Below are 25,908 nucleotides of genomic sequence, written 5' to 3'. Positions count from 1 at the left end.
AGTCGAGTTTTAGCTATTGATGTTTTTAATTAAAGGTTCTTGATTAAGAATCAATAACCTTGTTGTGGTCAACATGCATATTAGAATTGTCATTATAGCATTATATAGAACAGCTAGGTAGAAGACATATCTGTGCAATAATCTATATATAACAACATGAAACACGTTTCAATGCAAGAGCAGGAGGCCCTGTGGCCACATGTTGAGTCATTCATACAATATGTTACAACAACATACATTGTTTTCCTGTTTTGAGTTGATGATTGTGATACATATATAAATTACTGCAAATAGAACTGTTAAGTTTACAGTCAATACGTTTCGTGCTAATTGCTTTTTTTAATGTTGATTTCCAATTGAATAAGGCAAGGCAAGTTTATTTATTACAAGTACAGTAAGTAGCAGACAACTGTAGCGCAGTAGTGTTATAAAATTACTGATTTTGTGGATTATACTCATTCTTTTTACTGTTTTTTACATGTGTCCTTAAAGATAAAATGAACCAATTTGGTCGAACTTTTCTTGATCCAATATAAGAGCACTGTTTAATTTAATATATGCGTTTAATTTACTCTAAGAGTGAAATCCCAATAAAGTAGATGGGAAAGGGTAGTGTGCCTGTTTAATCAATCTTTCCGTATTACATTTAGATCCTGCTTCTAAGGAACAGTCGCAATCGATTCCTGAGGAGTTAACGTGTCTTTGACGTGTCTTTTCACTCCACTTCATGATGCTGTAAATATGCTATTTACTATTTTTTGTGCTGCTTTTTTATTATATGTATACTCTGTAGAAATATATTTTTATGATTTGCTATCACAACTTTTATTCTTTTGTCAAATCAACTTAGAGAATTAATGTGGTTCAGATACCATAATATTTTGAGGTTCTCAATTTTAATGAACTCAAAATTTTAAGGCAATTAGGTAACTTACTTTTTTAAGTTAAACCAACAATAATTTTTACAGTGTACTATGCTTAAAAGCCAAAGTCTCTAGCCAGAAATATACTCCAGTGAAAATTTTACACATTTAATTGTAGGCTACTCTATGGGCCCTATTTTAACGATCTCAGCACATGGTCTAAAGTGCACGGCACAAGTGGACTTAGAGTGAAAAGTTATTAGCGTATGCCAAGGGTGGTTTTCTACAAATCCACTTTTGCTTGTTTAATAACTGGAAAAATGGTTGAAAAAGGGTTGTCCTTATTCTTTTAATGAGTAATGGGTGTGTGTTAGGCGTAATGTGCAAAAAAAACAATCAGAGTCTCATTTCCCATTCCCTTTAAAAGCCAGTTGCAAAAAGCCGGATTCCACCATATCTTTATGTAGTCAATAATAATCTTTTACATTGTAATCATTTTACTTTTATTAGGCATGTTTGTGTGCTGCTGCGCATCCCTGTGTGTGTAATAAGTAGAGTGTACGCACGTTTTGGACCTGCCTATAGGCTCATAATTTCTAATGCGCTCTTAAAAAAAAAAAAAATACTGCACCATTGACTTTAAACCAGGTTTCAGTTGCGTCAAAATAGCAACACGCCAATAATGCACCTGAGCACACCTCGTTTTCAGACCAGCACGTCCATGGGAGCACAAATTCACAAATTGTGAACCCACAGTAACTGTGCGTTCACACCGGACGCGAATAGCGCGTCAAATTCTAGTTTGAAGCTTGACCACTTTGTGTTAATTCGCGCGACAAGAGTGAAACTGACGCGCGTAAAAACAAAAGTTTGAAGCGAAATTTACACGCGTCACAGAGGCGAAAGTTTCAAAAGTTTCGAACTCCGTTGGCGGCCATCTTTTTACAAGATGTCTGTTGTTGATGGGTCATTTATTGAGAGAGTCACCGCTCTGTATTTGCTCTGGAGAGCAGAACAGCTGTGTAGGGATCATCATCGCCGTATTTGGGTCCACCAGACCCTTTGGAGGCAAACCCAGTTCGGCAAATTTCACCATTTGCTCCAGGAGCTGCGCCTGGATGACGGCCGCTTTCAGCGGTACTTCCGCCTGTCCCGCGCCCAGTTCAATGACCTGCTGTCCCGCATTGGAGCGAGGATCACCCTCGCCCTCGCCCTCACCCACCTAATCTGTAATTTATTTTTGTTTTGATGATAAATGGAGCCAGCCTAAGCTACTACAAAAGTGATTAAACTGTCCTGTGTTTTTTTCCCTCACACAACACAGACACGAACTATGTTTTTGCACTAAAGTATGTTGGTTCTCTTTACATTAGAATAATAATAATGTTTCATATAATCTAGATTAGATATGGAATAAATAGTATACAAAATGAATGTCTCATATATTAAAATCGAGATTTTATGTGGTAAAATATTTACTTCACCACGTGACAGCAGCAAGCCTGCTGCTGATTGGTGAACGCAGCGCGAATTTTACGCAGATTTTTCAACTCGGGCGGCAGACGCGAATTTGCGTCAAACCCGTAAATGCACAAAAAGCACTAAATAAATCATTGGCGCGGAACGCACCAGACTCTCAATTCGCGCTATTCGCGCCATTAGCGTGAACTTGACGCGCGATTGAGGCGAATTCGCGTCTAGCGCGCCGCGCTCTACGCCTCATTCGCGCCGCAGGAATTTTTTATGCGCGTAATGCGTCTTTGCATAGACTTAACATTGAAATCACTCGCGCTAGACGCTCTATTCGCGTCCGGTGTGAACGCACCATTATGTTACTGCTAGCGATTGCCGCTGCTTACTAATGGCTAGCGTACGGATGTAAGCCCAAGTAAACGAGAACGCGCATGACGTCACATCTTGTGAATTTTCGCACCAATTCGAACCCGGACCCTTCGCTAAGCCCCGCCCTCCTTAGTTACTTTTGCTACGCCTGTCAAGCTTTCGCGTCTAGCACGTCTATATTACAGTGTGTATGCACCAGTGTCAGACATTCCCAATGAGATAATTAATACGTTTTGGCGAACATGTGAAATATCTGAGAGAGCAAGACAAAAGGGACTGCAGTGTTCATTCGAGGGATATATCCCCGACATAATATGCAACCGATTAGAGAATAATTTAATAAAAATTGAAGCTTAAGCCTATAGTCCCAGCGCAAGCAGCAGCGTCTCATACGCTGACCATTCAAATGGGAAACACACAAATTGAGGACCAGCTATGTTTGTGCACAGCAGGGTAGGTGAAATGTGAAACTAATCTTATAATTATAAATCAAACAGTTTATCCATAAATCTTGTGAAATAACACTAACACCGGGAGAGCCACGATCGGATTGGGTTAAAGTTACTCATTCAGGGGTAGTAGGCCGTCGATTAACAAAATGCTGAAATATATTTTAAAGTATGTCAGTGAGCCTCCGTCTTGTCTTTAAACGTCTTATTTTACGTTAAAACATGTGCATTATGAACAAGAACCGTAATTATTTCCAACTTCCAAGAAATAGGTGTCGACATTTAGATGTGAATGTGGTCTCCCTCACTGCTTGATCCGTCATTTCTCCCCTTGGCTTTTAGATTTTCGGGCAGGAAAAAAATTCCACTCACCGTCCAAAATTTTGTGATACCGGGTATCAGATTTGCACAATCCATACGCACAACGCTTCGGCATGTTTCCCTCGCTCGAAAGCTTGCCAGACCTCCCGCACCTAGTTACGGTTGCTAAGACACGATTGGCCAGGGGTGATTTTCGGGCGTGGCTTAGCGAAGGGTCAATTGAGTCTACAGGTTGATAGAGGCAACCGTGGTGGACAATTAAGGTTTCATTCTTTCTATTATGGTTGGCTCATAAATGTACAAATGAATACTCTATCTTAAAGATTTTTTTTAAGTAAAAAGCTACACATAGCCCCTTTAACTATTTATTTTTTATTTATTTTTTATTTTTTATAATACAAATATAGTGTTATATGTACATAGGCTACATTTTTTTTAAAATAATAATTATATAAAAAACTGCAGGATTTACGATGCTGATGACCGGTAAAACGCGTCATTAAAGTCTGTGAAAAAGGTCCAGCTTGCTAATGGTGAACAAGGTCAGACGCAATTAAGAAGCTGCTTTTGTTCTCAGACAAACTGCTTTGGGTAAAGTATCTAGGAAAATATACCATCAGATATTGTTCACTGAATGTCATTATAGGAAAGAAGATTCGTGCAAATAGCTAGAACTTGCGAATTGACTTGCTAGCTAAAGAGTGACATGGGCTGTCTAGTGAAGCGTGGATCGCAGTTATATTCACGGATCGGTCAAGTAAAAAAAAAAAAACATTCTGTTTAATTGCGGGTGGGTCGCGGGCGGATGATATAAATCATTAATGATGGTAATATTAAAACAACGTGTAGGCCTACATGTGTGAGTTGCTGAAATCTGAGTGGTTGATGTACTGCTGTTTGACGGGGAACTGCCAAGATAGCCTACACACAAAATTGTCAAAATGCCCACCATGGAGAATATTCACGTAAACACAGTCGGCCGTTTCTTAAATCAATGTAAAGTCGCCATTCCACTGCATACAATATTCGGACTCTCGGAATTCGCCACCAAGTGGCAGGCGAAATGATCTTTTGTTATGACAGTATGCGGCTAGCCTGGCGAGCCAGACCCACATAATTGTTGCTGCCGCTAGGGTGAGTCTAGAGGTCTAGGCTAGAATGTTGCAACATGTACATTAAAATCGCATCTTCTACACTAAACGGCGATATTCCGATATTATATACTTTTACTTGTATTAAACTCCACAGTTACTCTCGCACTTTAAATTATTGTGAATTTTGTTTGTATTTTTAAATTACAAATTACATGTATTTTAATTAAATACTTTTTTCGCAACAGTATTTTTTATTGTATTTAAATACATTTGATGAGTAAGTATTTGTCATTTGTAATTAAATACCTTTTTATGTATTTGTGCCCATCTCTGGCTATAATCTGTGTTTACAGAGCTTTTTTTTTTTAAATGGCGGGTGCCGGTGTATCGCGTGCATTCGCCCAATCAGTGTATATTATTGTCACTGGTAGTTCCTATTGTGCTGGTTTAAACCCTACTCTGAAGTAGGGGCTAAATGTGTTCCTCCAAATGGAGTTCTTAGAACTAAAAGCGTTGCTAGTTCCTGCGGTGCGAACAGGCCAAAACCCGGGTACTTCCGCCAATAATTCTGGAACTATGCAAAGTTTCCTCCGGTGTGAAAGCCCCTTTTGATACGGCCCCTAATGTAAAAGTAAAAAAAAAGAGAGAGGAAAAAAAAAAAACTTTTGAAACAGACCCGTGGAGCCAGTGAACATTAACTTTTATGCCCAGTCTGAGAAAATCAAACTTTTTCATCTTTCTTTTATGTATTTACTTTGAAGGGATGTAGGACACCGGATATGTATTACTTGAAATTGTTGAATGTTAAATTCAAGTGCCAGGCAAGTCACAATAATTTTCAGCAAAATTAAAACACATTGCTTTAGGTCAAATATTCTGTGTTGAGGGGTCTCATCATAAGGACTAATTATTGTAATTAGTCACTAATTACATTTTTCATTCAAATGGATTTCATTATTTTGAAGAAAAAATAATAAAATGATTATGGCTATTATGATGACCTATGATAGATTTAAATGTCTAAATTAAATTGTGAGCAGTAAAATGTGTGTGTGAGTATGTCTATTTTTGAATAAAAGTGCAAGTATTCAGTTTTAACAGGATTTTAGTAAAGTAACATTTTCCAAAATAATGCCTCAAGGACTACAAGATCACAAAAAGCTCATTGAACTTTGTTTAGGGCACAAAATCGTGTAATGACATTGATGCTTCATTTTTGCAGGTTTGGGACCGCATGAAAGGCTCGAAACACGACCCCTGTTTCAGTTCAGTTTTCCAATGACAGGTGCTACAGTTTATATGTAATATTTCCACCTCACAACCGTATGATTATTCCACACCATTAGATGTGGAAACAAAGCACTCCAAACAGAAAAAAACATATTGCAATGCAGTGATTTAGAGGATAACATTTGCTGGTGAATCTAAGAATGATACACAGCATGCGTTATTCATATTAGTCCGCCATGATGATCTCTTGGCGTTCCTTTGACTTATATATCGGAAGCTACAGGGGAACGTGTCTCAGAAATTTATATTCATGTTGAATCCTAATCTGTTTATGCATATATTAATCTAATCACCACAGTTTACCCTTGAGTGTGTGACCTGTCTGATCTATCATAGTAGACATTAACATTCACTGGAATGAGCCATGTCATTGCTCCTAAATTGAATATATTGTGAATATATTGTCTATGTCTGAGAAATAGAATGCGACCGTAGGCAATGTAAATGATTTAAGTGATATCTCTGTAATACGTTTTTCCCCATGGTGAAATCAAAACTGCTTTACCAAACATTCATTTACTGTATTAATTGCACTTTCCATCGATTAAAGTTGAATTTTCATAATTTGACTGGATGAAAAAGGAAATATGATTGAGCTGAAAAGCAAACCTGCCATTATACAATAATCTTTTGTACACAGCTGATATTTTATACAGGCAGAAATTGAGTTTTGTTGAGGAGAAATAGAATTAGCCCAGAGTTATCAGCGGGATATCCATTCCTTTCTCTTTGCAATAAGAATAATGTTTCAAAAAATAAAGCAAATTTCATTCTGGGGCTCAAGCGACCTTTGGGAAAAACATACATGCAATATTTACAACAGCAATCCTTCTGTATTTCCTGCTTCAACAAATTGCCATTTACCCAGCTAAACAAACACTTCAACTGAACCTACAGTAAATGTGAGGCCCCAAGCCTTAAGAGAACAGCTGCTAAATGCAGACGCCTGGTTTTTGGCCATGCCCGTTTGCCACGGCAGGTGCGCTTTTCCTGACGGAGGTCATGCGGATAGCAGAAGTGCTCTGAAGGTAACTGGTGTTGCGCTCTTGGTATTTGCGCTGTCTGCACAGCAGCTGGTTATTGAAATGCCTTCTGAAGCTCTCGCTCAGCAGGTACAGGGCAAATGGGTTCATGCAGGAGCTGGAGAAGCTCAATACTCGCGCCACAAGTGTGATGATGAGGTGTGACAGCGAAGAGTCGATCTGCCGATAGTTGAAGGAGCGGTACATGTAGAGAACATGGTTGGGGAACCAGCACAGCGCGAAGAGGCCCACGAACACCAGAACGATCTTGGCTAGACGCTTCCTTGTTTCCATCTCAAAAGAGGGAAGGAGAAAAGTTGACAGATGAGACCACTCAATAAAGTATGAGGTGCATTTTAGATGAGAATAAAGTCAATAAAAATGCATGCAACTTCAGTACTACTTCCTCTAGCCTGATTCTGAACCCGGTAATTGTCATTTGCCCCAACTGATTTTAGTTCTTGCAGCTGGGTGTTTATGTTTCAGCTACACTATCGGTCAAAAGTTTGGAAAAATCATTAAGATTTTTTTATTGGTTTTGAAAGACGTCTCTTGTGCTCTGCAAGGCTGCATTTATTAGTAAAAACAGTGATATTGTAAATATTATTACAATTTAAAAAGCTGAATTTTCAGCATCATTACTCTAGTCTTCAGTGTCACATGATCCTTCAGAAATCATTAAAAAATATACTGATTTGCTTCTCAAGAAACATTTATCTATATTGAGAAAAGTTGCCCTGCACAATATGTCTGTGGAAACTGTGATGCATATCTTTGATGGATAGAAAGTTCAACAGATTTGATTTAAAATATAAATCTTTTGTAATATTATAAATGTTTAAAAGTACTAATTAGTTTTCTTAAAAGAATATTATATCCCACACTTTTGAATGTAAGTGTTTCCCCAAAAATTTTTCAGAAACACTTTTTTTTATAATCTCTTCACATCTTGAAAGCAATCAATAATATAAGTGGTCTAAATATTAAGACATGTAGGCTACCTTCTGTGAAAATCTCAGAACAAAAAAAAAAACGTTTGCCAAACATGACAATGACAAAAAAATCATGGCATTCGATCCGAATTCACGGCACGTTGTAATTTCCGTAATTAAGAGTTGACTACCTGATGTTCTGCTTGGAGCTGTTTACGTCCTCGAACTCGGAATTATGTATTTCTGTGTCAACACTATCAACCCCAAAATGAATCTGCAGCAGTCAGGTGGTACAAATAAGACATGTACTGTACGTTGTTTACGTTCATTATTATCGAAATGTTATGTGCTTTGAGACATGATGTATTTTAACAAAGACTCTGCTCTGGCTGTGTGCGTTCGTGTGTTTTGGAGGAGGCATGGCTTTGGAGACGCTCTGAAGGGAGGATGTGATCTCATGCTTTCAAAGCTAACCTCTCCAAAATTGCCTACTCTACCTTTAAACAGCAAAACTGTTTTCAACATTGATAATAATAAGAAATGTTTCTTGAGCAGCAAATCAGTATATTAGACATATTTCTGAAGGATCATGTGACACTAAAGTAATGATGCACAAAATTCAGCTTTGCCATCACAGGAATAAATTACATTTTAAAATATATTAACATATAAAACAGTTATTTTAAACTGTAATAATATTTTACAATATTACTGTTATACTGTATTTTTAGATCAAATATAGAGACTTTTCTCAACATAAAAAACACAAAAAAATGTTTGTTTTAAACAGAATAAGGAAAGTAAAGTACAGGTTTGGAACAATGTGAGTGTAAGTAAATAATGTTAGAACTATCCCTTTAAGTATGTTTTGTTTATCAGTTGGCTCCTGAGATTTTGCAGTACTGATAATGCATAAATTACACTGTTCAATGAAGTACATACAGTGCAATAGAAGAGATTATATCCCAATAAGCTATTCATGCCATTCAGAAAAATGAATGATAGACGGATGAACAAGACTGATGTTTTGTCTCATGAAATGCATGATTACTCATAACCAATAGAGATAAAACCAACGGTAAACTTCATGATACACTGTGCGGGAGCAAAGAATGTTAGCTGCCTTGAAACAGCTGCTAAAAGAGAATATTAACGAGAATATCTGTCATCCTTAAGGACCCTTGGAACAATGCTTAACTGATGATTCATAGCCCATGTAGCGAAAGATAAAGTGTCCTGTCTCAAAAAACTGTCAAGGGAGCATTTTGTGAAGGGTATCCCTCAGTTCAGCAGAGGCTCATTTTATACTTGCTCTTAAAATGTTTATGGTTTAGCTCTTGGGGAAGAAATATTGTCTTAGATCATCATAAAAGGGCCAATTCCATTTAGGACAGCTGTTACCGCAAATCAACATTTAATTGCAAATAATGAGTAAGGGTCGTATGTATTCCGATTCAATTCCTTGATTCGAATTGAATTTATATTAAGGTAGCACACTATATGCAGGGTTAAAATGTAATGAAAGTCATATAACTGTGATTTTTAACTATACTGTAAAAACATTTGTTTTTAAGTTGTAAATAAAACAAACAAATTTGAACCACATTTTACAAGAGAATACTTTCTTATTACTTTCTTACTTTTACTGTCATTCAATGTGTTACTTGTAATTTCTTTGTAATTATTTATAGATGGATGGATGGATGGATGGATGAATAGATAGATAGATAGATAGATAGATAGATAGATAGATAGATAGATAGATAGATAGATAGATAGATAGATAGATAGATAGATAGATAGATAGATAGATAGATAGATAGACAGATAGATAGATAGATAGATAGATAGATAGATAGATAGATAGATAGATAGATAGATAGATAGATAGATAGATAGATAGATAGATAGATAGATAGATAGATAGATAGATAGATAGATAGATAGACAGATAGATAGATAGATAGATAGATAGATAGATAGATAGATAGATAGATAGATAGATAGATAGATAGATAGATAGATAGATAGATAGATAGGCTGCTGTCTGCAATGCTGTTCTTATGGCAAGCCGATTTAACGTGTATTGCATTAAATAAGAACGTTTTTCTTTCAATGTTACGAGAATGTATTTTAACTCCATAAACATTATAAAAACGTCCCAGAAACATTATTTGGCGAACGTTTTTTACTAACATTTACATAACTTTTACATAATGTTAGTGAAAGTTATGGGAACGTTCCCTGTTAGCTGATAGATAGATAGATGGATAGATAATCCAATTCTTACTAGTAACAAATACATTAGAGAGCTCTCTAATTCAATTCTTACTAGTAAAAAAACGAAATAAAGATATGTATAATTACAGAGCTCTGTAATTGAATTAGAGAGCTCTCTAATTGTAATTGTTACTAGTAAGAATTAAATTAGAGAGCTCCGTAATTAAAAATGAATGGAAGTCAATGGAGACATATGACTAGTAAAAATTAATTTTTAGAGCTCTTTAATTAGAATTTTTACTAGTAAGAATTGAATTAGAGACATCTGCAATTGTAATTCTTACTAGTAAGAATTGAATTGTAGAGCTCTCTAATTGTAATTGCTACTAGTAAGAATTGAATTGTAGCTCTCTAATTGAATTCCTACTAGTAAGAATTGCATTAAATAGCTCTCTAATTGAATTAAAGAGCTCTGCAATTGGATTCTTACTAGTAAGAACTGAATTAGAGAGCTCTCTAAATCAGTTTTTACTAGTAATAATTGCATTAAAGAGCTCTCTAATTGGAATTGCTACTAGTAAGAATTGAATAGTAAAGCTCTCTATTTGAATTCTTACCAGTAAAAATGCAGTTACGATGAGTAAGGCTGGGTACAATTTAAGCTAAAACGGCTTGCCATAGATAGATAGATAGATAGATAGATAGATAGATAGATAGATAGATAGATAGATAGATAGATAGATAGATAGATAGATAGATAGATAGATAGATAGATAGATAGATAGATAGATAGATAGATAGATAGATAGATGGAATATAAAATGTATTTATTTTCAGTAAAAAGCACATTTCAGGTTAACCTTTTTACAGTGTGCTTACAATCAACGCATTCTCACCCCAAGGCGTCACTAAAATGACAATTTTGACCATGCTTCAATATTCGACGCTTTAGGCACCCTTTAGCGTCAGTAACATGACGCGATCCTAGGGCGTCATCTTACTGACGCTTTACCTAAGCGTCAGTTAGATGACGCGGGTAGGTTTAGGTCTGGGGTAGGGTTAGGATTAGATAGCGTCATCTAACTGACGTTAAAGGTAAAGCGTCAGTAAAATGACGCCCTAGGATAGCGTCATGTAACTGACGCTAAAGGGTGCCTAAAGCGTCGAATATTGAAGCATGGTCAAAATGATTCCCAAGGCGTCAGTTTCATGACGCCTAGGGATGAGAATGGGCTGTTACAATGACAAATCCGAAATACCTGTGCTTTTATCTCAACTGTGATATCTAAAACAAGATTGATGGATTGAAGAAACTATCCTGTATGCCTGAAGAAGAACTTATTTTGACAAACACAGAAGACTGCCATTCAACCATATGTGAGCTTTACGCTCTTCCCCTGGAACCTCTTACCTGTCTTTTGGAGTGCTCACTAATCTCACCTGGCATATCATGAGCACTCTTGACAAGTGTCTTCGCGATGTGGTAGTAGTAAACAGAGATAATGCTCAGAGGGATGAGGAAGTAGACGAGGAATATCATAATCGAGTGAATCTTGGGATGCATCTCGTTTGAGAGTGGATACGGCACACAAGCGGTGAACGTCATGTTCTTGTCTGGCATATGAACCACCTGTGAAAAGACTGCCTCAGGGATAGCCAGCAGCACTGAGACAACCCATATAGTGATGGCCTTCAAGCAGGTCCAGAACACTGCGCTGGAGGTCTGGATATCCATGGGATTCACAATAGCTTTGTGTCTAAGAGAAACATATGTGAAGAATTGTCAGCACACAGATTGCGGTGACTTTCATCCAGGTTGAGAATTGATGAAAGAGAAAATTGCCTTGTTTATCATCAATTTGTCATAGCTTGAGGGAAAACACTGTGTTCATATCTGAAGTCAGATTTGATTCTGTGCTAAGGTTTATGGTTATTCCTGAGCAGGATGTGTGCCTGTTTATACTAGACCTGCTGTAATTATTAAAACAAGTTTTGAGAATAGGCATTTAACTGGTACATCTAAATTTTCTATTCAGTTTCATTCCATGACTGTTCCATGTTAATGAACTTATTGATGTATGTCGGCATACAGAGATACATTTCTTTTATTGGATAAGCTTATTATGTGACAGTTTGATTACACATCAACACAGTCATAATCGGAAATTACACACTCTGAATTTTTACACACACACACACACACACACACACACACACACACACACACACACACACACACACACACACACACACACACACACACACACACACACACACACACACAAAAAAAGTATTTGAAAGTATTGCCATGTTTTAATGATTTGATCTTAATGTTATTTTAATTATATACAGTATCTCATGAAAGTGAGTACACCCCTCAATTTTCAGCAAACATTTTAGTATATCTTCTCAAGGGACAATACTATTGAAATGAAACTTGGATATATTTTAGAGTAGTCAATGTGCTGCTTGTATAGCAGTATACAGTATATTTACTTTCCCCTGAAAATAACTCAACATACAGCCATTATTGTCAAAATAGCTGGCAACAAAAGTGAGTACACTCTAAGTGAACATGTCAAAACTGTGTCCAAAGTGTCAATATTTTGTGTGAGCTGAGCACCATTGTTATCTAGCACTGCCTTAATCCTCCTAGGCATGTAATTCACCAGAGCTGCACAGGTTGTTGCTGGATCCTCTTCCACTCCCCCATAATGACATCACGGAGCTGCTGGATGTTAGACACGTGGTGCTTCTCCACCTTCCGCCTGAGGAAGCCCCACAGGTGCTCAACAGGGTTCAGGTCTGGAGACATACTTGGCCACTCCATCACCTTCTCCTTCAGCTTCCTCAGCAAGGCACTTGTCATCTTGGCGGTGTGTTTGGGCAAACAGTTTTCTTGGTACTCCCTACCAGGGCGTCGCCACACATTCTGGACACCATCTGAGCCAAACAAGTTTATCTTAGTCTCATCAGACCACAGGACATGGTTCCAGTAATTCATGCTCTTGGACAGGTTGCTTTCAACAAACTGTTTGCAGTGCTTTCTTGTGAGCCAGCTTCAGAAGAGGCTTCCTTCTGGGACGACGGCCATGCAAACCGACTTGTTGCAGTGTGTGGTGTATGGTCTGAGCACTGACAAGCTGACCTTCCGCTTCTGCAACCTCTAAAGCAATGCTGGCAGCACTCATGCGTCTGTTTTTTGAAGCCAGCTTCTGCACCTGACGCACAGCACGAGGACTCAACTTCTTTGATTGACCCTTGCGAGGCCTGTTACGAGTGGAACCTGTCTGGGAAAACCTCTGTTTGACCCTGGCCACTTTACTGTAACTCAGTTTCAGTGTAACTCAGTGTGTTACCAATCTTCTTATAGCCTAGGCCATCTTTGTGGAGAGCAACAATTCTAATTCTCAAATCCTTAGAGAGTTCTTTGCCATGGTACCATGGCGCCATCACAGGGGTGGTGATGGCTCAATGGATAAGACACATGCCTTTGGTGTGAGAGACCCGGGTTCAAATCCACTGTGAGACACTAATGTGTCCCTGAGCAAGATGCTTAACTCCTAGTTGCTCCAGAGGCGTGCGACCTCTGACATATCTAGCAATTGTAATCGGTTTTGGATAAAAGCGTCAGCTAAATGAATAAATGTAAATGTAAATGTTGAACATCCAGTGGTCAGTATGAGAGAATTGTACTCAAAGTACACATTTTAACTGCTCTAATACAAGATACACAAATTTGTATGGTCCTGTCTAGCAGCAAAAACATGAAAATTATGAATAGGACATGTGGCTTTGCATGGTTAAACAACGTACAGCTATCATAACTTAGGGTGTACTCACTTTGTTGCCAGCTATTTTAACAATAATGGCAGTAAATATGTTATACAGGCAGCACATTGACTACTCTAAAATATATCCAAGTTTCATTTCTATAGTATTATCCCTTGAGAATATATACTAAAACGTTTGCTGAAATGTGAGGGGTGTACTCACTTTCATGAGATACTGTATATAATTAAAATAACATTAAGATCAAATCATTAAAACATGCCAATACTTTCAAAGGTTGCGACAAATGATCCTTTTCAAGCCATAAAAAGATACAAGTTATATATTTAAGAAGAAAATATCTGATATATACAGTATATGTAAGATATTTTCTTCTCTACTTGAACCTAAAAAACCTTTACAGTGGCGCTTAGCAATACTAAGTCTAAAACTACATGATCAAACTTATAAATGATTCATCTCAGGTTTTTCTCCCAAAAGAAAAGCTTTCCTATACGAAATACGATATTTCCTGTGCACATCTTTCCGATATTCTGCTCCGGCTGCAAAGCCTACAGACGGAATAAAGTAAACAAAAAAAAACAATAGAGAAAATTCATGGTGGAAAATTGGTTGCTTTTGTTCCAAGGAAATTGTCAATTTTCTCCTATTGACAAACTGGTCGGGTTTGATCTATTCTACAGTGTCCTTTAGACATTCTGCTGTCGTCATCTCTAAGGTAAATGGAAATCTCATATGACAGCATCCTCGCCCTGACTTCTCTCCTCCACCAGGTTTTATTGCCCCGGGCTCGCTTTTTCCTCTCTCAATGAACACAGACTGCCCTGCCTGAGGCATGGGTTAGCTGGGGAGTGCCACGATCACAGCTTGATTTCTCCCTGAGTAAACGAGTCTGAGTTGAGCATATATGAACCGAATAACATGCAAATGAACTTGATTTTATTTCACGCATGACTGTGAATCTTGAGTAAGTACTAATCAGATTAAGTCTTCAAAACAATCCTTTTTGTGACGATGCAAATAGTCTCTTTTCTGTTGCTTTTATATCACGGCAAGCCGGCCAATGCACTTGTCCTTCTTCCTCAGGCAGAAGCTTGTCAAATCTATAATTTTAGACGTAATTCCATTGGCCTGGAGTTTCATTATCCCAAGTAACTGTACATTGACTACATTTTGCATCACGGTTGTCGTTTTGGGGAACGGAACTCTTAATGCAGCCTACAAATCAATAGCAATAAATGAGCACTGCTTGGACCCCAGGGTGGTGGCATAATCACTGTGCCAAAAATGAACTTTCAGGTGCTCCAAACAACAAACAGACTGAGCAACAAATCAGGCTAGGAAAGGTCATCACCTTTAGCTGAGGCCCCCAAGCACTAAGACAAAAGTGAAGGATAAGGCAGAGTGAAACAGAGTAGACATTTGTCATCTTCACCACAGATCCTCGTCCACATTTTTAATGCTCTTACTCAGACTAGTGCTCTAATGCAGCCAGAGCTTGTCAATTGATAAAACAGTAATATTATGTTGTCAATCATCATTTAGGATTTGAAGCACTGTAATCTACTAATGAGAATATTGAAATCTGAAGATACTCCTTTCATTTGAAGTTTATGTAAAGGAACATTTGTTAATTATGGTCACAATTTATATGCAGGTTTTCTTGAATGGACAATCATTTTTTCAAGTTTTATCCCAAATCAACCTCTTTTGGCTATAATTATGTCTCTGTTATTTACAGCAGCCTTGACTTGGTCCAATTTGCAGTGTGAGTAAATCAGAATAATAATGTCAGGGGTATAGGCTGTACAGAAGACTTTCAGCATTCACAAAAAGATTTAGGTTTATACCTAACCCCTCACATGTCAGAGAAATGAACTGCATCTTTGTTGTTGAGAAATATATCTCTGTTGAGTCATGGATCAAATATAATACAGAATCCCTTCAGGCAGTTTGCCAAATGGGACATGATATCTACAGCATTAATATTAATTCCTCTGTAAATAAATGTATTTGTATACATTTTGCTCTCAGCCACAGGTGCTTAATAAGGAATTCTATACAACTTAATAAGCCAAGACAGTAACTACAGACTTAATATATTGGATTTACAGTGCATATATATATATGTGTGTGTGTGTGTGTGTGTGTGTGTGTGTGTGTGTGTGTGTGTGTGTGTGTGTGTGTGTGTGTGTGTGTGTGTGTGTGTGTGTGTGTGTATGTATATGTATATATAGCCTATATAATGTATGTCAATATATACATGTGTATACAAACACTAGGAATGAGCTATAAACAATGAAACACACACACACACACACACACACACACACGTTGTTTATTGCTAATTTCTCTTGTTTGTTTTAGTGATTATTTCAGACATTGTTCTAATTTTCACTGTAGTGAAGTTGCAGTGATTGCAGTTCATTCAGGATTTTTTCCAGTTACCTGTCTGCGCTCAGTGCCGTGAGAGTGAACACGGAGACTCCGACCGAGGTGAGCTGGATCACCGGGATCATCTTACAAGCCACAATTCCAAAAATCCACTCTTCATAGAAATACCTAAACGCGTCCACTGGTACACAAGTGACCAAAAGCAAAAGATCTCCCACAGCCAAGCTGGAGATGAAAATGTTTGGTACACTTCGCATCGCGCTGGTAGTGATGAATATTTTCACAAGAGTGATGTTGCCCAGTAAACCAACCGTTATGATAAGTATATAGACCGATGGGATAACGCAGCGAATGATGAAATGCACCGTTTCCTCTCCATCGGATGTCCAGTCATCTGTGAAGTTCTCATAGGCTGAGGTATCCTCAGAGAAAGTGAGATCCATATTTCGGCTTAGTGGTTAGAAAGCAAAGGAGTTCAAATAAATAAATGGATGTAAAAAGTTGCCCTGCTTTGGAAAAGAGAGAGAGAGAGGTGCTGTCCGCAAAACTTAGTGCTGAAATGAGCGATGTCTTCAGCCACGTCCCTAAAAGTTGACTGGCTTCTTTGACAGGCAGGAACAAGTAAAGAGGGAGCCTATGGCAAACCATCTTAACATTTAATCCTTTAAACTAACTATTGTGTATTGGTGCTATTAATACCTATTTATTCTACTTTTAAATCCAATAGAGACTATCGTTCTCAATATCTCATTTAGTTAATCTATTATGAATTAATTCTTTACCACTAGTCATCACTATACACTTCCTATTAGTGTATATTCGAGTTGATTCTGGTAACTATTCCGGTTTTACTATTAATTATTTTTATTCATTAGAAAACTATACTGGAACGAAAATATAGCCTATATTTAAGGCTATATTTAATGCAATACACGTTAAATCGGCTTGCCATAAGAACAGCATTGCAGACAGCAGCCTATCTATCTATCTATCTATCTATCTATCTATCTATCTATCTATCTATCTATCTATCTATCTATCTATCTATATAGTGAAAATGTTCTTAGAACAACGTTCATTGCCTTGTGATGTTCTCATAATGTTGAGTGAATACGTTCTCTTAACAACGTTCATGGAACGTCCTTGTGATGTTTTTTGTACTTTATTGATGTTCTCATAATGTTGAGTGAATACGTTCTTAGAACAAAGTTTTTAGAACGTCCTTGTGTAGCCTAACGTTGTTATAAGAACGTTTTCACTCAACGTTACGAGAATGTATTTATAGGCTATATAAACAAGAACCTCCCAGAAACATTATTTCAGGAAAGTTTTTTACGAACATTTACATAACTTTTACATAACGTTAGTGCAATGGGAACGTCCCCTGAGGTTGTGTTTTTGGTTTAGAAAATGTAATCTTTGCTCTTTATGATTCGTTTGTTTGTTTGTTTGTTTGTTTGTTTGTTCGTTCGTTTGTTTGTTTTGGATTCCATGTTCTGATCTGTGTACTTCCATGAGACTCTTAGAAAAATTGTGTACTACAGTAAAATGTGGATCTTTAAGGTATTGTCTCATCTGTTATTTTTGTAATTTAAATATTTAATGCACTTACTGTACGTAATAACAACTTTTATAGCCTACTGTGTCAACACATTTTTTGGTACTTGAAAATCCTGTTACTTTTAAATCCATCCCTGTGTTTGTAAAAAATTAATATATATAAAACATCATTTTCAAAATGAGTGAATTTAATGTTTTCAATGTTTAAAAAACATTCAGAAATAACGTTTTCCTAACCTAATGGGAATGTTAGCGAAACGTTCTGACAACTTATTTTTGTGGGTATCATCTATATGCCTGTCTGTCTGTCCGTCTGTCATGCCATCTAAATGTGTTAATTCCCCATCTTCCACACAGCATTCACCCTTCTGTTTTTTAAAGTTTATATATTTTTTTCATAACAACATAAATAAATAAATAAATAAATAAATAAATAAATAAACTAAAACCCCCGAATCCCCACGAAAGGACGATGTTGGACAGTAGCTCGTCAGTAGCTCAAACTGGAATTGTGCTTTCTGGACTCGTCAGGTGCAGCTTTTGTCCGCGCGCCCGTTATCGGAGTTAGACTGGAGCTCTTTCATGCTCTTTGTATGACTCGCAGGGGGGATTTACCGAGGGAAGAATGGCAATAAATACGTAATCAGAAAACCAACTGGGTCTGGACAACTAGAGTAGAAAAACAGGTAGCCTATTTAAAGAGAGAGAGAGAGAGAGAGAGAGAGAGAGAGAGAGAGAGAGAGAGAGAGAGAGAGAGAGAGAGAGAGAGAGAGAGGAGTTCTCCACTCCTTTACAAAAGTCGATGACTTTATTTGCTTGTGTCCGGTGTCACTGGAGATTGAAACCAAGAATTACATAGCCTAAAGAGATTTTTTTATTCTAACCTTCATGTTAGGTTTGTTTTCTCATCCTTATAGGGATAAAATAAACATACGCAGCAAACATTTCTGCATTAAGTGCTGATGACAAATTTTAATTTGTCCAGACAGATCTTGACATTGGATTTTCATTTGGCCTTGGCCTTAGAACCTATCATGGCCATGTATTCACTGTATTCACATGTCATTCACAGTGATGTCATAGAAGAACCCCAAAGAACCTTCCAGTGAACAGTTCCTAATAGAAGTGAGAACATTTCAATAATCTAAAGAACCTTTTTCGGATAAAGAACCAGAATGTAAAGGTTCAATAGATTTTAAAGGTTCTTCATGGAACTATTGATACCAATAAAGAACCTTTATTTTTAAGAGTGTCGTTCTTGCTTTTGGTCTATGCAACCTGTTATTTCGCCATAATGCTGGATAGCGAGGCTTTTAACCCTATAAGAAACCTCATTTTAAAAGGCTTAATTCAAACTTTCAGCAATTTTTATTCAGGAATGATGGAGTGTTTTGATAACTCTTACAGGTTCTGCTTTGCTTAAAGATCAGCCAAGGGATGCCTGAATGTGTTTCAGACTACGAATGAAAAGCATTACAAGTCACTGTCCCACTATGCTCTTGTTCATCTTCTTGATTTGGTTCTCACCTTGTCTCACACCCTGAGAGCAATTTTTTTACATCTAAAATTGTAAATGTGTGTGTGTGTGTGTGTGTGTGTGTGTGTGTGTGTGTGTGTGTGTGTGTGTGTGTGTGTGTGTGTGTGTGTGTGTGTGTGTGTGTGTGTGTGTGTGTGTGTGTGTGTGTGTGTGTGTGTGTGTGTGTGGCTTGATAATCCATACATCATGAGGACAAAATGTCCTCACAAAGATGGCAAAATCGGCACATTTTTGGTCCCAATGAGGAAAACAGCTTATAAATCAAGAGATGTATTTTGAAAATGTAACAATGCAGAAAATTTGATGTGATTGGTAGGTAACACGGTTAGTGTAAGGGGATAGCATACACTGTTTGAACAGTATAAAAAAATATCATGTCTATGGAAAGTGCCCATAAAACGTGCGTTTGTGTGTGTGTGTGTGTGTGTGTGTGTGTGTGTGTGTGTGTGTGTGTGTGTGTGTGTGTGTGTGTGTGTGTGTGTGTGTGTGTGTGTGTGTGTGTGTGTGTGTGTGTGTGTGTGTGTGTGTGTGTGTGTGTGTGTGTGTGTGTGTGGCTTGATAATCCATACATCATGAGGACAAAATGTCCTCACAAAGATGGCAAAATCGGCACATTTTTGGTCCCAATGAGGAAAACAGCTTATAAATCAAGAGATGTATTTTGAAAATGTAACAATGCAGAAAATTTGATGTGATTGGTAGGTAACACGGTTAGTGTAAGGGGATAGCATACACTGTTTGAACAGTATAAAAAAATATCATGTCTATGGAAAGTGCCCATAAAACGTGCGTGTGTGTGTGTGTGTGTGTGTGTGTGTGTGTGTGTGTGTGTGTGTGTGTGTGTGTGTGTGTGTGTGTGTGTGTGTGTGTGTGTGTGTGTGTGTGTGTGTGTGTGTGTGTGTGTGTGTGTGTGTGTGTGTGTGTGTTTTTGTGATTTGTGAGGACACAAATGTGTATAATGACATGGGTATTACACTGGTAGTACAACTTGAACGTGATTTATGAGGACATTTCCTGAGTCCTCATATTTCAAATGGCTTTAAAAACATACTAAGCAGTGTTTTATTAAAAATGCAGAATGTCTCCTGTGATGGGTAGGTTTAGGGATAGGGGCAGTGTAAGGGGATAGAATATACAGTTTGTCCAGTATAAAAACCATTACGCCTATGGAATGTCCTCACAAATCACAAAAACAAACATGTGTGTGTGTGTGTGTGTTTACCACAACACAGATGTTTCCTGTCCTTGGACAAAGTGCAATACATACGAACAAGACTGTTCAAACTAGTTGGTTTTCAAATCTGAATGATAACACAAACCTTCTACAAAGTGTCCTCAGAGAAAATCCAAACACTCCAGACATTGTAGTTGTCAATGAACTCTCTAAAAACATTCTGATTCTGGAAGTGGGTTGTTGTTTTGATATTTACATGGACTTGTGTTTTTCTGAGAAAATGTAAAAATACCAGTCATTAACAAATGCTTTAGCAGTGTGTGGTTACAGCACAAAATTGATCATCCTAATCTTTGGTAGTTTAGGACATGTGCACAGATTATGCGTCAGGGGTTTGCAAATTGCTGGACTGAGTAAAAAGATCTCTAAGCAAACAGCCAAATACTGTTCTGTGTCAGCAATCATAGGCAGTCTGCATGTTTGGAAAAGGCGATGTCACCTTTATCCATAGTCTATTTATTTATATAGTCATGTGGTTGTGACTATTGTCGATGTGTGTATTGTCAGGTGAAACATAACAGGCTCTTTGTGAATATTTGGATGCTGTGTTGTTTTAATCAGTATTGGTCATTGCAAATAAAATAATCAAATGTGTGTGTTTTTGTGATTTGTGAGGACACAAATGTGTATAATGACATGGGTATTACACTGGTAGTACAACTTGAACGTGATTTATGAGGACATTTCCTGAGTCCTCATATTTCAAATGGCTTTATAAACATACTAAGCAGTGTTTTATTAAAAATGCAGAATGTCTCCTGTGATGGGTAGGTTTAGGGATAGGGGCAGTGTAAGGGGATAGAATATACAGTTTGTCCAGTATAAAAACCATTAGGCCTATGGAATGTCCTCACAAATCACAAAAACAAACATGTGTTTGTGTGTGTGTTTATCACAACACAGATGTTTCCTGATGTAAATGTGGCTTCTGGTAATGGGATAAATTAATATAATTCGCCACTCACTTGGGTTGCATGTGGTGATGTCATGCTGAGTTAGTGACATCTGCTGGCTTTAATGACGCTCTTGATGCAACAAATGGTAATATAGAGACAAAATGAATTACAGAAGAATGTATTGAGCTATTTTTCTGCAGTAAATTAACAGGTGGCTGTATACGGCTTTCCTTCACCATTATCTAAAATCAGCACTGAAACATATCGGTCACGTTTTAATGAAAAAATCTTTATGCTAACTTTTTCAAGGATTCGAGATTCATTTTAATGAGACTTTTTTTTTTTACAGAGATGGAAAATGACTAAATTCAGAAATTGAAAACTTTTTCATTAGATATGTAAAGGTCTAGGTCAAAAGGCCAAGTTTTTTTCTTAAATGAAATTTTATTTATTTTTATATATTGAATAGGTTTGATGTGGAGGAGAGAAAATCAATAAAAAATAATTGCGTTTTTATTTCAACTACTTTTTATTCTCGGACATAAAGCATAAAACGATGTAAATAAACAAACCCATCACAAGCATCACAACCTCCTCCATCATGCCATTGAGCTCTATGAGCAAACAAACAATCAAGCACGGTCATATGTGAAGCATCACTTTGATTGACAGCAGCTATTCCTACGCATGCACCACGTGCGCAAAGACCGTACGACCGCCAGACCCCAGTACTCTTATTTCGGTAATTAGCATCTCTCTGTCCATACTATTCTATTCTTTGCTACGTTTCTTTGATGGCTTGCCTGTCTGTTTGCTCTTTGGTTTATGACTCGAACAAGCTTGCCGTCAGAAAGGCGCCCCCAACATGCTGCTTTTCCAGCAGACCCTTCTTTCCCTCGGGACGCAGTGACATGAGAGCAGGACCTCGGTTCTGATTAAGAAGGGGGATGAACAACACTCCGCCTGGATTACGGTTGGTGTGTGGACTTTTAATAGACGATTTAACACGTTTCTTACCGTGTGAACGTTTCTCGTGCTATTTTATAGAAGAAACACTACTGGAAATTCTAGAGAAACGTTCAGTCGGCCTGTTAACTGTTATCAGAAATAGATCATGTAGTATAGGTGTACGTTATAAAGAAAAACAGGTCTTATTTAAACAACTATTTACATAAATATAAGTTAGAGGTGTCTGGAAACCCTTAAAAGGATCTCAAAATCCCAGGATATCACTTCTTAATCAGTTTTCAAATGGTTTTACAAAAGTCATTGTTGGCTTGAATTTAATTACCTGTTTAAGTACTTCTCAGGAATTATGAAAATATTTGTTAACCCGTTAATTGTTGTTTTCCATTATGTGATTTGCCCTGTGATACTATTGCATTTTGTTGCAATTGTCATGTTTGCTCTGCTCTATTGTGAGAAGCAAGAGTTTTTGTTTTTTCGCTGACATGGTTGAATAGGGATTAGCCTATGAGCTGATCACATGGCCTGTGCCTTTGTTATTTTCCTTGTTTTTGTGTGTTTTTTTGTTGTTTTTTTGCACTGAGTGAGTAAATTGAGGAAGGCACTGCGGATAAAAGAGACTGCATTGACAAAGGGGTTTCTAAAGTGAAAGGTCATTTTGAGGTTCAGAATTGCTATCTGCCTCTGCCCGAGGCCAGAAGACTGGCAATGATGGTGACAAGCAACCATAGAATGATGCAGAGCTGTGAAGCCAAATTATGTCATTAAACTACATCAAAAACTTTTATGAAGGATGTGTAAGTATGCAGTCTAAAGTTTGACCTTGTATGCAAAATTAGAGATATATTGTGTTTGAAAATGGTTTTAGTGAATGCATTAAGATCACTTCATTGCATGTTTCAGCTCAGGCCTCCGACGGTGATAGGCCAGTTCCACACGCTGTTTTTCGGCTCTGTGCGTACGTTCTTCCTTGGAGTCCTTGGATTCGCAGTCTATGGCAATGAGGCCCTGCACTTCAGCTGTGATCCAGACAAAAGGGAATTAAACCTTTACTGTTACAACCAGGTCAGGCCTATAACACCACAGGTAAAAGTTCCCGAAAGTATATGCATTTAATAATCTGGTATTGTAATTTAATGAAAATATACATGAAATGACAGCCAAAAGTTAACATGGATGTATAGAAGTAATAAGAAAGAGAAATTTCAACAGCTTTTGCTAATCAAGCCATGTAACTGTAAGATTTGGATCTTATTTAACTTAGAGCCCATTCACACCAAGGATGATAACTATAAAGATAATGATAAAGTTATAGTTCTAAAAATCATTCTAAATATTAAAGAATAGCAGAGTTCACACTTCACAGTATCGATGGAGTCACTTTAAGAACGAGCCATTAAAGTGACAGACAAGTATGCGCTATGAATAAACAGAACGCTATCACCCGCTGGTGTGGATGCTAATATAGTTATCTTTATAGTTATCGGTTTTGATGTGAACGGGCCTTTAATCTGTCATTTTCTCTGCATGGAATAAATTTAGTTTACTACTCTATTCTACTATATCTTAAAAACGATTTTAGAAAGTAGATAATCAAAACCTGGATCTAAAACTGTATTTCAGTAAATATGAGAAGCTGATTGTTAAGATGTATTATTATGGCCTATAAGCACTTTTAATTTTTTGGTGGAAACTTGAATAAAAACCATATTTGAGGGCAAAATGACAAGTTGAAAAACAAAAACAAGCTTAAAGTCACCATATATATTTTAATGGAATATATTACATTATTTATTATAAATATTTTTTCTGTGCAAATAATGTTTGTTTGTTTTATTCACGTGCCCACGTAATCTTTAATCAAAATACTTTCATCTCATCTTGCAGCGACATCTCCTCTGTTTGATGATGTGTTTACTGGCGTTAGGGCGGGACAGCCTGTCACTCACATCACATAACAGCAATCACAAACCATAACGATCCAACAATCCAGTCAATTCCTGATGGAAAAATCCCCCCACACACATTTTTTCTTGTCAGCGAAGCTGCTTCACTCAGATATACGTCACAATAGAAAAGACTATCGCAATGTCCGTTTCAATGAAAATTCAAACACAGCAAAATAACATACAATTTTTATTTTTTATTTTTCTTGTAGGTATTCTGGGCGTTGCAACTAGTCTCTGTCTTGGTACCTGGAGCTGTGTTCCATCTTTATGCTGCCTGTAAAAATATAGATCAGGCGGAGATCCTTCAGCGACCGATGTCCACAGTCTTCTACATCATCTCTGTCCTGCTGAGAATAATTCTGGAAGTGTTAGCATTTTGGCTTCAGAGACACCTCTTTGGGTTCCTGGTTGATCCTATCTATATCTGCGATGCTAGTGCCCTTGCGAAGATCTTCAACATCTCAAAGTGTATGGTCCCTGAACACTTTGAGAAGACTATATTCCTTAGTGCAATGTACACCTTTACAGTCATCACCATACTCCTCTGTATCGCTGAGATTTTTGAGATTCTCTTCCGAAGAATTGGCTTTTTAAACCAGCCAGTGTCTTGAGAATTTTAAAAGTTTGCTTCAACAATGTTAGTTTTATGTCTTCTATGGGTCTCTGAATGAAAGACAAGACATAAACCCACATACCCCTAGACTTTCTATTGGTAGACAAAGAAAGACATGTTTTTTTTTTTAACTAGACAATTTATGAATCCTTTTCTGGTAAAAAAAGAAAGTAAAAAAAGCCTAATTATTGACAAGGGACTTAATATTTTTAGTTAAAGCCAACTTATTTAAGCCTAAAAAGTCACCTCTCTTGCAGGAGAAATTAAAAAAAAAAATATATATATATATATATATATATATATATATATATATATATATATTCAATTATTGACTTAAGTAAGCTAATCTAAACCCAACATATTTAGAGTATTTAAAGTAAAAAGTTAAAGTATTAAAGTATTTAAAGACAAGTATTTAGTAATACTCTCTGCAATATTATTTAGATTTCTACATTACATAATTTATATTCAATTTTCTACACAAATTGTGAGAACTATTTTGACAAATATTCTTTGATTTTAAATTTCAACAATGATTCATTCTTCTTAAAAGGGAATAATGAAGAATAAGTACATGCAACATAGCATGCATTTTTAAAAACATTATTGATTGGTCAATAGTACTGCGTACTTAGTCACGATTATGCACATTGATAGTATATTTATCATGGTGTTGATTTCCATATAGTTTTCATTCCATTTCAGAATTATCTTGTGTGTTTGTAGTATTTGTATCTACATTTTCATCAGGCATCCATCCAACTTTTTGTTATTATTCTCAGCTAAGTGTTTCATCTCAGGTACAACATGGCATACTGTGAAGTCTTATTTTGTGTCAGCAGGTAACAATTTATTATAAGAATATGATTTATTCATTACAGAAACATCTAACAGCAGGTTTGGTCTTCACATCTTCTCGCAGTTGCCTTCACGC

The 25,908-nt window shown here is 37.0% G+C and overlaps 2 protein-coding genes across 5 annotated transcripts; one reads left to right on the top strand and one right to left on the bottom strand.

The window, feature by feature from the left end:
- Positions 1-6,791: 6,791 nt before the first annotated feature.
- On the bottom strand, positions 6,792-16,662 carry nmbr (neuromedin B receptor). Its single transcript, XM_077219718.1, has 3 exons — positions 16,274-16,662; positions 11,445-11,790; positions 6,792-7,175 (listed from the first exon to the last, which is right to left on the bottom strand). The coding sequence occupies exons 1-3, from the start codon at positions 16,660-16,662 to the stop codon at positions 6,792-6,794; spliced, it is 1,119 nt and encodes a 372-aa protein (XP_077075833.1).
- A 5,456-nt stretch (positions 16,663-22,118) lies between these two features.
- Positions 22,119-25,209, top strand: gje1a (gap junction protein epsilon 1a). 4 transcript variants are annotated; one of them, XM_077221239.1, is made up of 4 exons: positions 22,119-22,188; positions 22,286-22,423; positions 23,316-23,498; positions 24,571-25,209. In XM_077221239.1, the coding sequence occupies exons 2-4, from the start codon at positions 22,394-22,396 to the stop codon at positions 24,970-24,972; spliced, it is 615 nt and encodes a 204-aa protein (XP_077077354.1). In that variant the 5' UTR covers positions 22,119-22,188; positions 22,286-22,393; the 3' UTR covers positions 24,973-25,209. The 4 variants fall into 4 exon arrangements, 3 of the variants coding, with proteins under 3 accessions (XP_077077354.1, XP_077077353.1, XP_077077352.1); XM_077221238.1 differs by having other exon boundaries at positions 22,125-22,423; XM_077221237.1 differs by lacking the exons at positions 22,119-22,188; positions 22,286-22,423 and adding an exon at positions 22,788-23,209.
- Positions 25,210-25,908: the final 699 nt, after the last annotated feature.

Source organism: Siphateles boraxobius, unplaced genomic scaffold (genome assembly GCF_051911475.1).
Source record: "Siphateles boraxobius isolate OS27281-9 unplaced genomic scaffold, OSU_SipBor_1 8, whole genome shotgun sequence".
Lineage (NCBI taxonomy): Eukaryota > Metazoa > Chordata > Actinopteri > Cypriniformes > Leuciscidae > Siphateles > Siphateles boraxobius.
This window is presented reverse-complemented; position numbering and strand designations above follow the sequence as displayed.

What these genes read in the sequence shown, in the direction of transcription:
- nmbr (XM_077219718.1), bottom strand. Translation starts at nt 16,662, where the DNA reads ATGGATCTCACTTTCTCTGAGGATACCTCAGCCTATGAGAACTTCACA. An exon ending in ACGGCACTGAGCGCAGACAG is followed by an intron (nt 11,791 to 16,273) that starts GTAACTGGAAAA and finishes TGTTTCTCTTAG; the next exon opens with ACACAAAGCTATTGTGAATC. An exon ending in GTGAGCACTCCAAAAGACAG is followed by an intron (nt 7,176 to 11,444) that starts GTAAGAGGTTCC and finishes CCCTCTTTTGAG; the next exon opens with ATGGAAACAAGGAAGCGTCT.
- gje1a (XM_077221237.1), top strand. Translation starts at nt 23,171, where the DNA reads ATGTCATTAAACTACATCAAAAACTTTTATGAAGGATGT. An exon ending in AAAACTTTTATGAAGGATGT is followed by an intron (nt 23,210 to 23,315) that starts GTAAGTATGCAG and finishes TGCATGTTTCAG; the next exon opens with CTCAGGCCTCCGACGGTGAT. An exon ending in TCAGGCCTATAACACCACAG is followed by an intron (nt 23,499 to 24,570) that starts GTAAAAGTTCCC and finishes TTTTTCTTGTAG; the next exon opens with GTATTCTGGGCGTTGCAACT.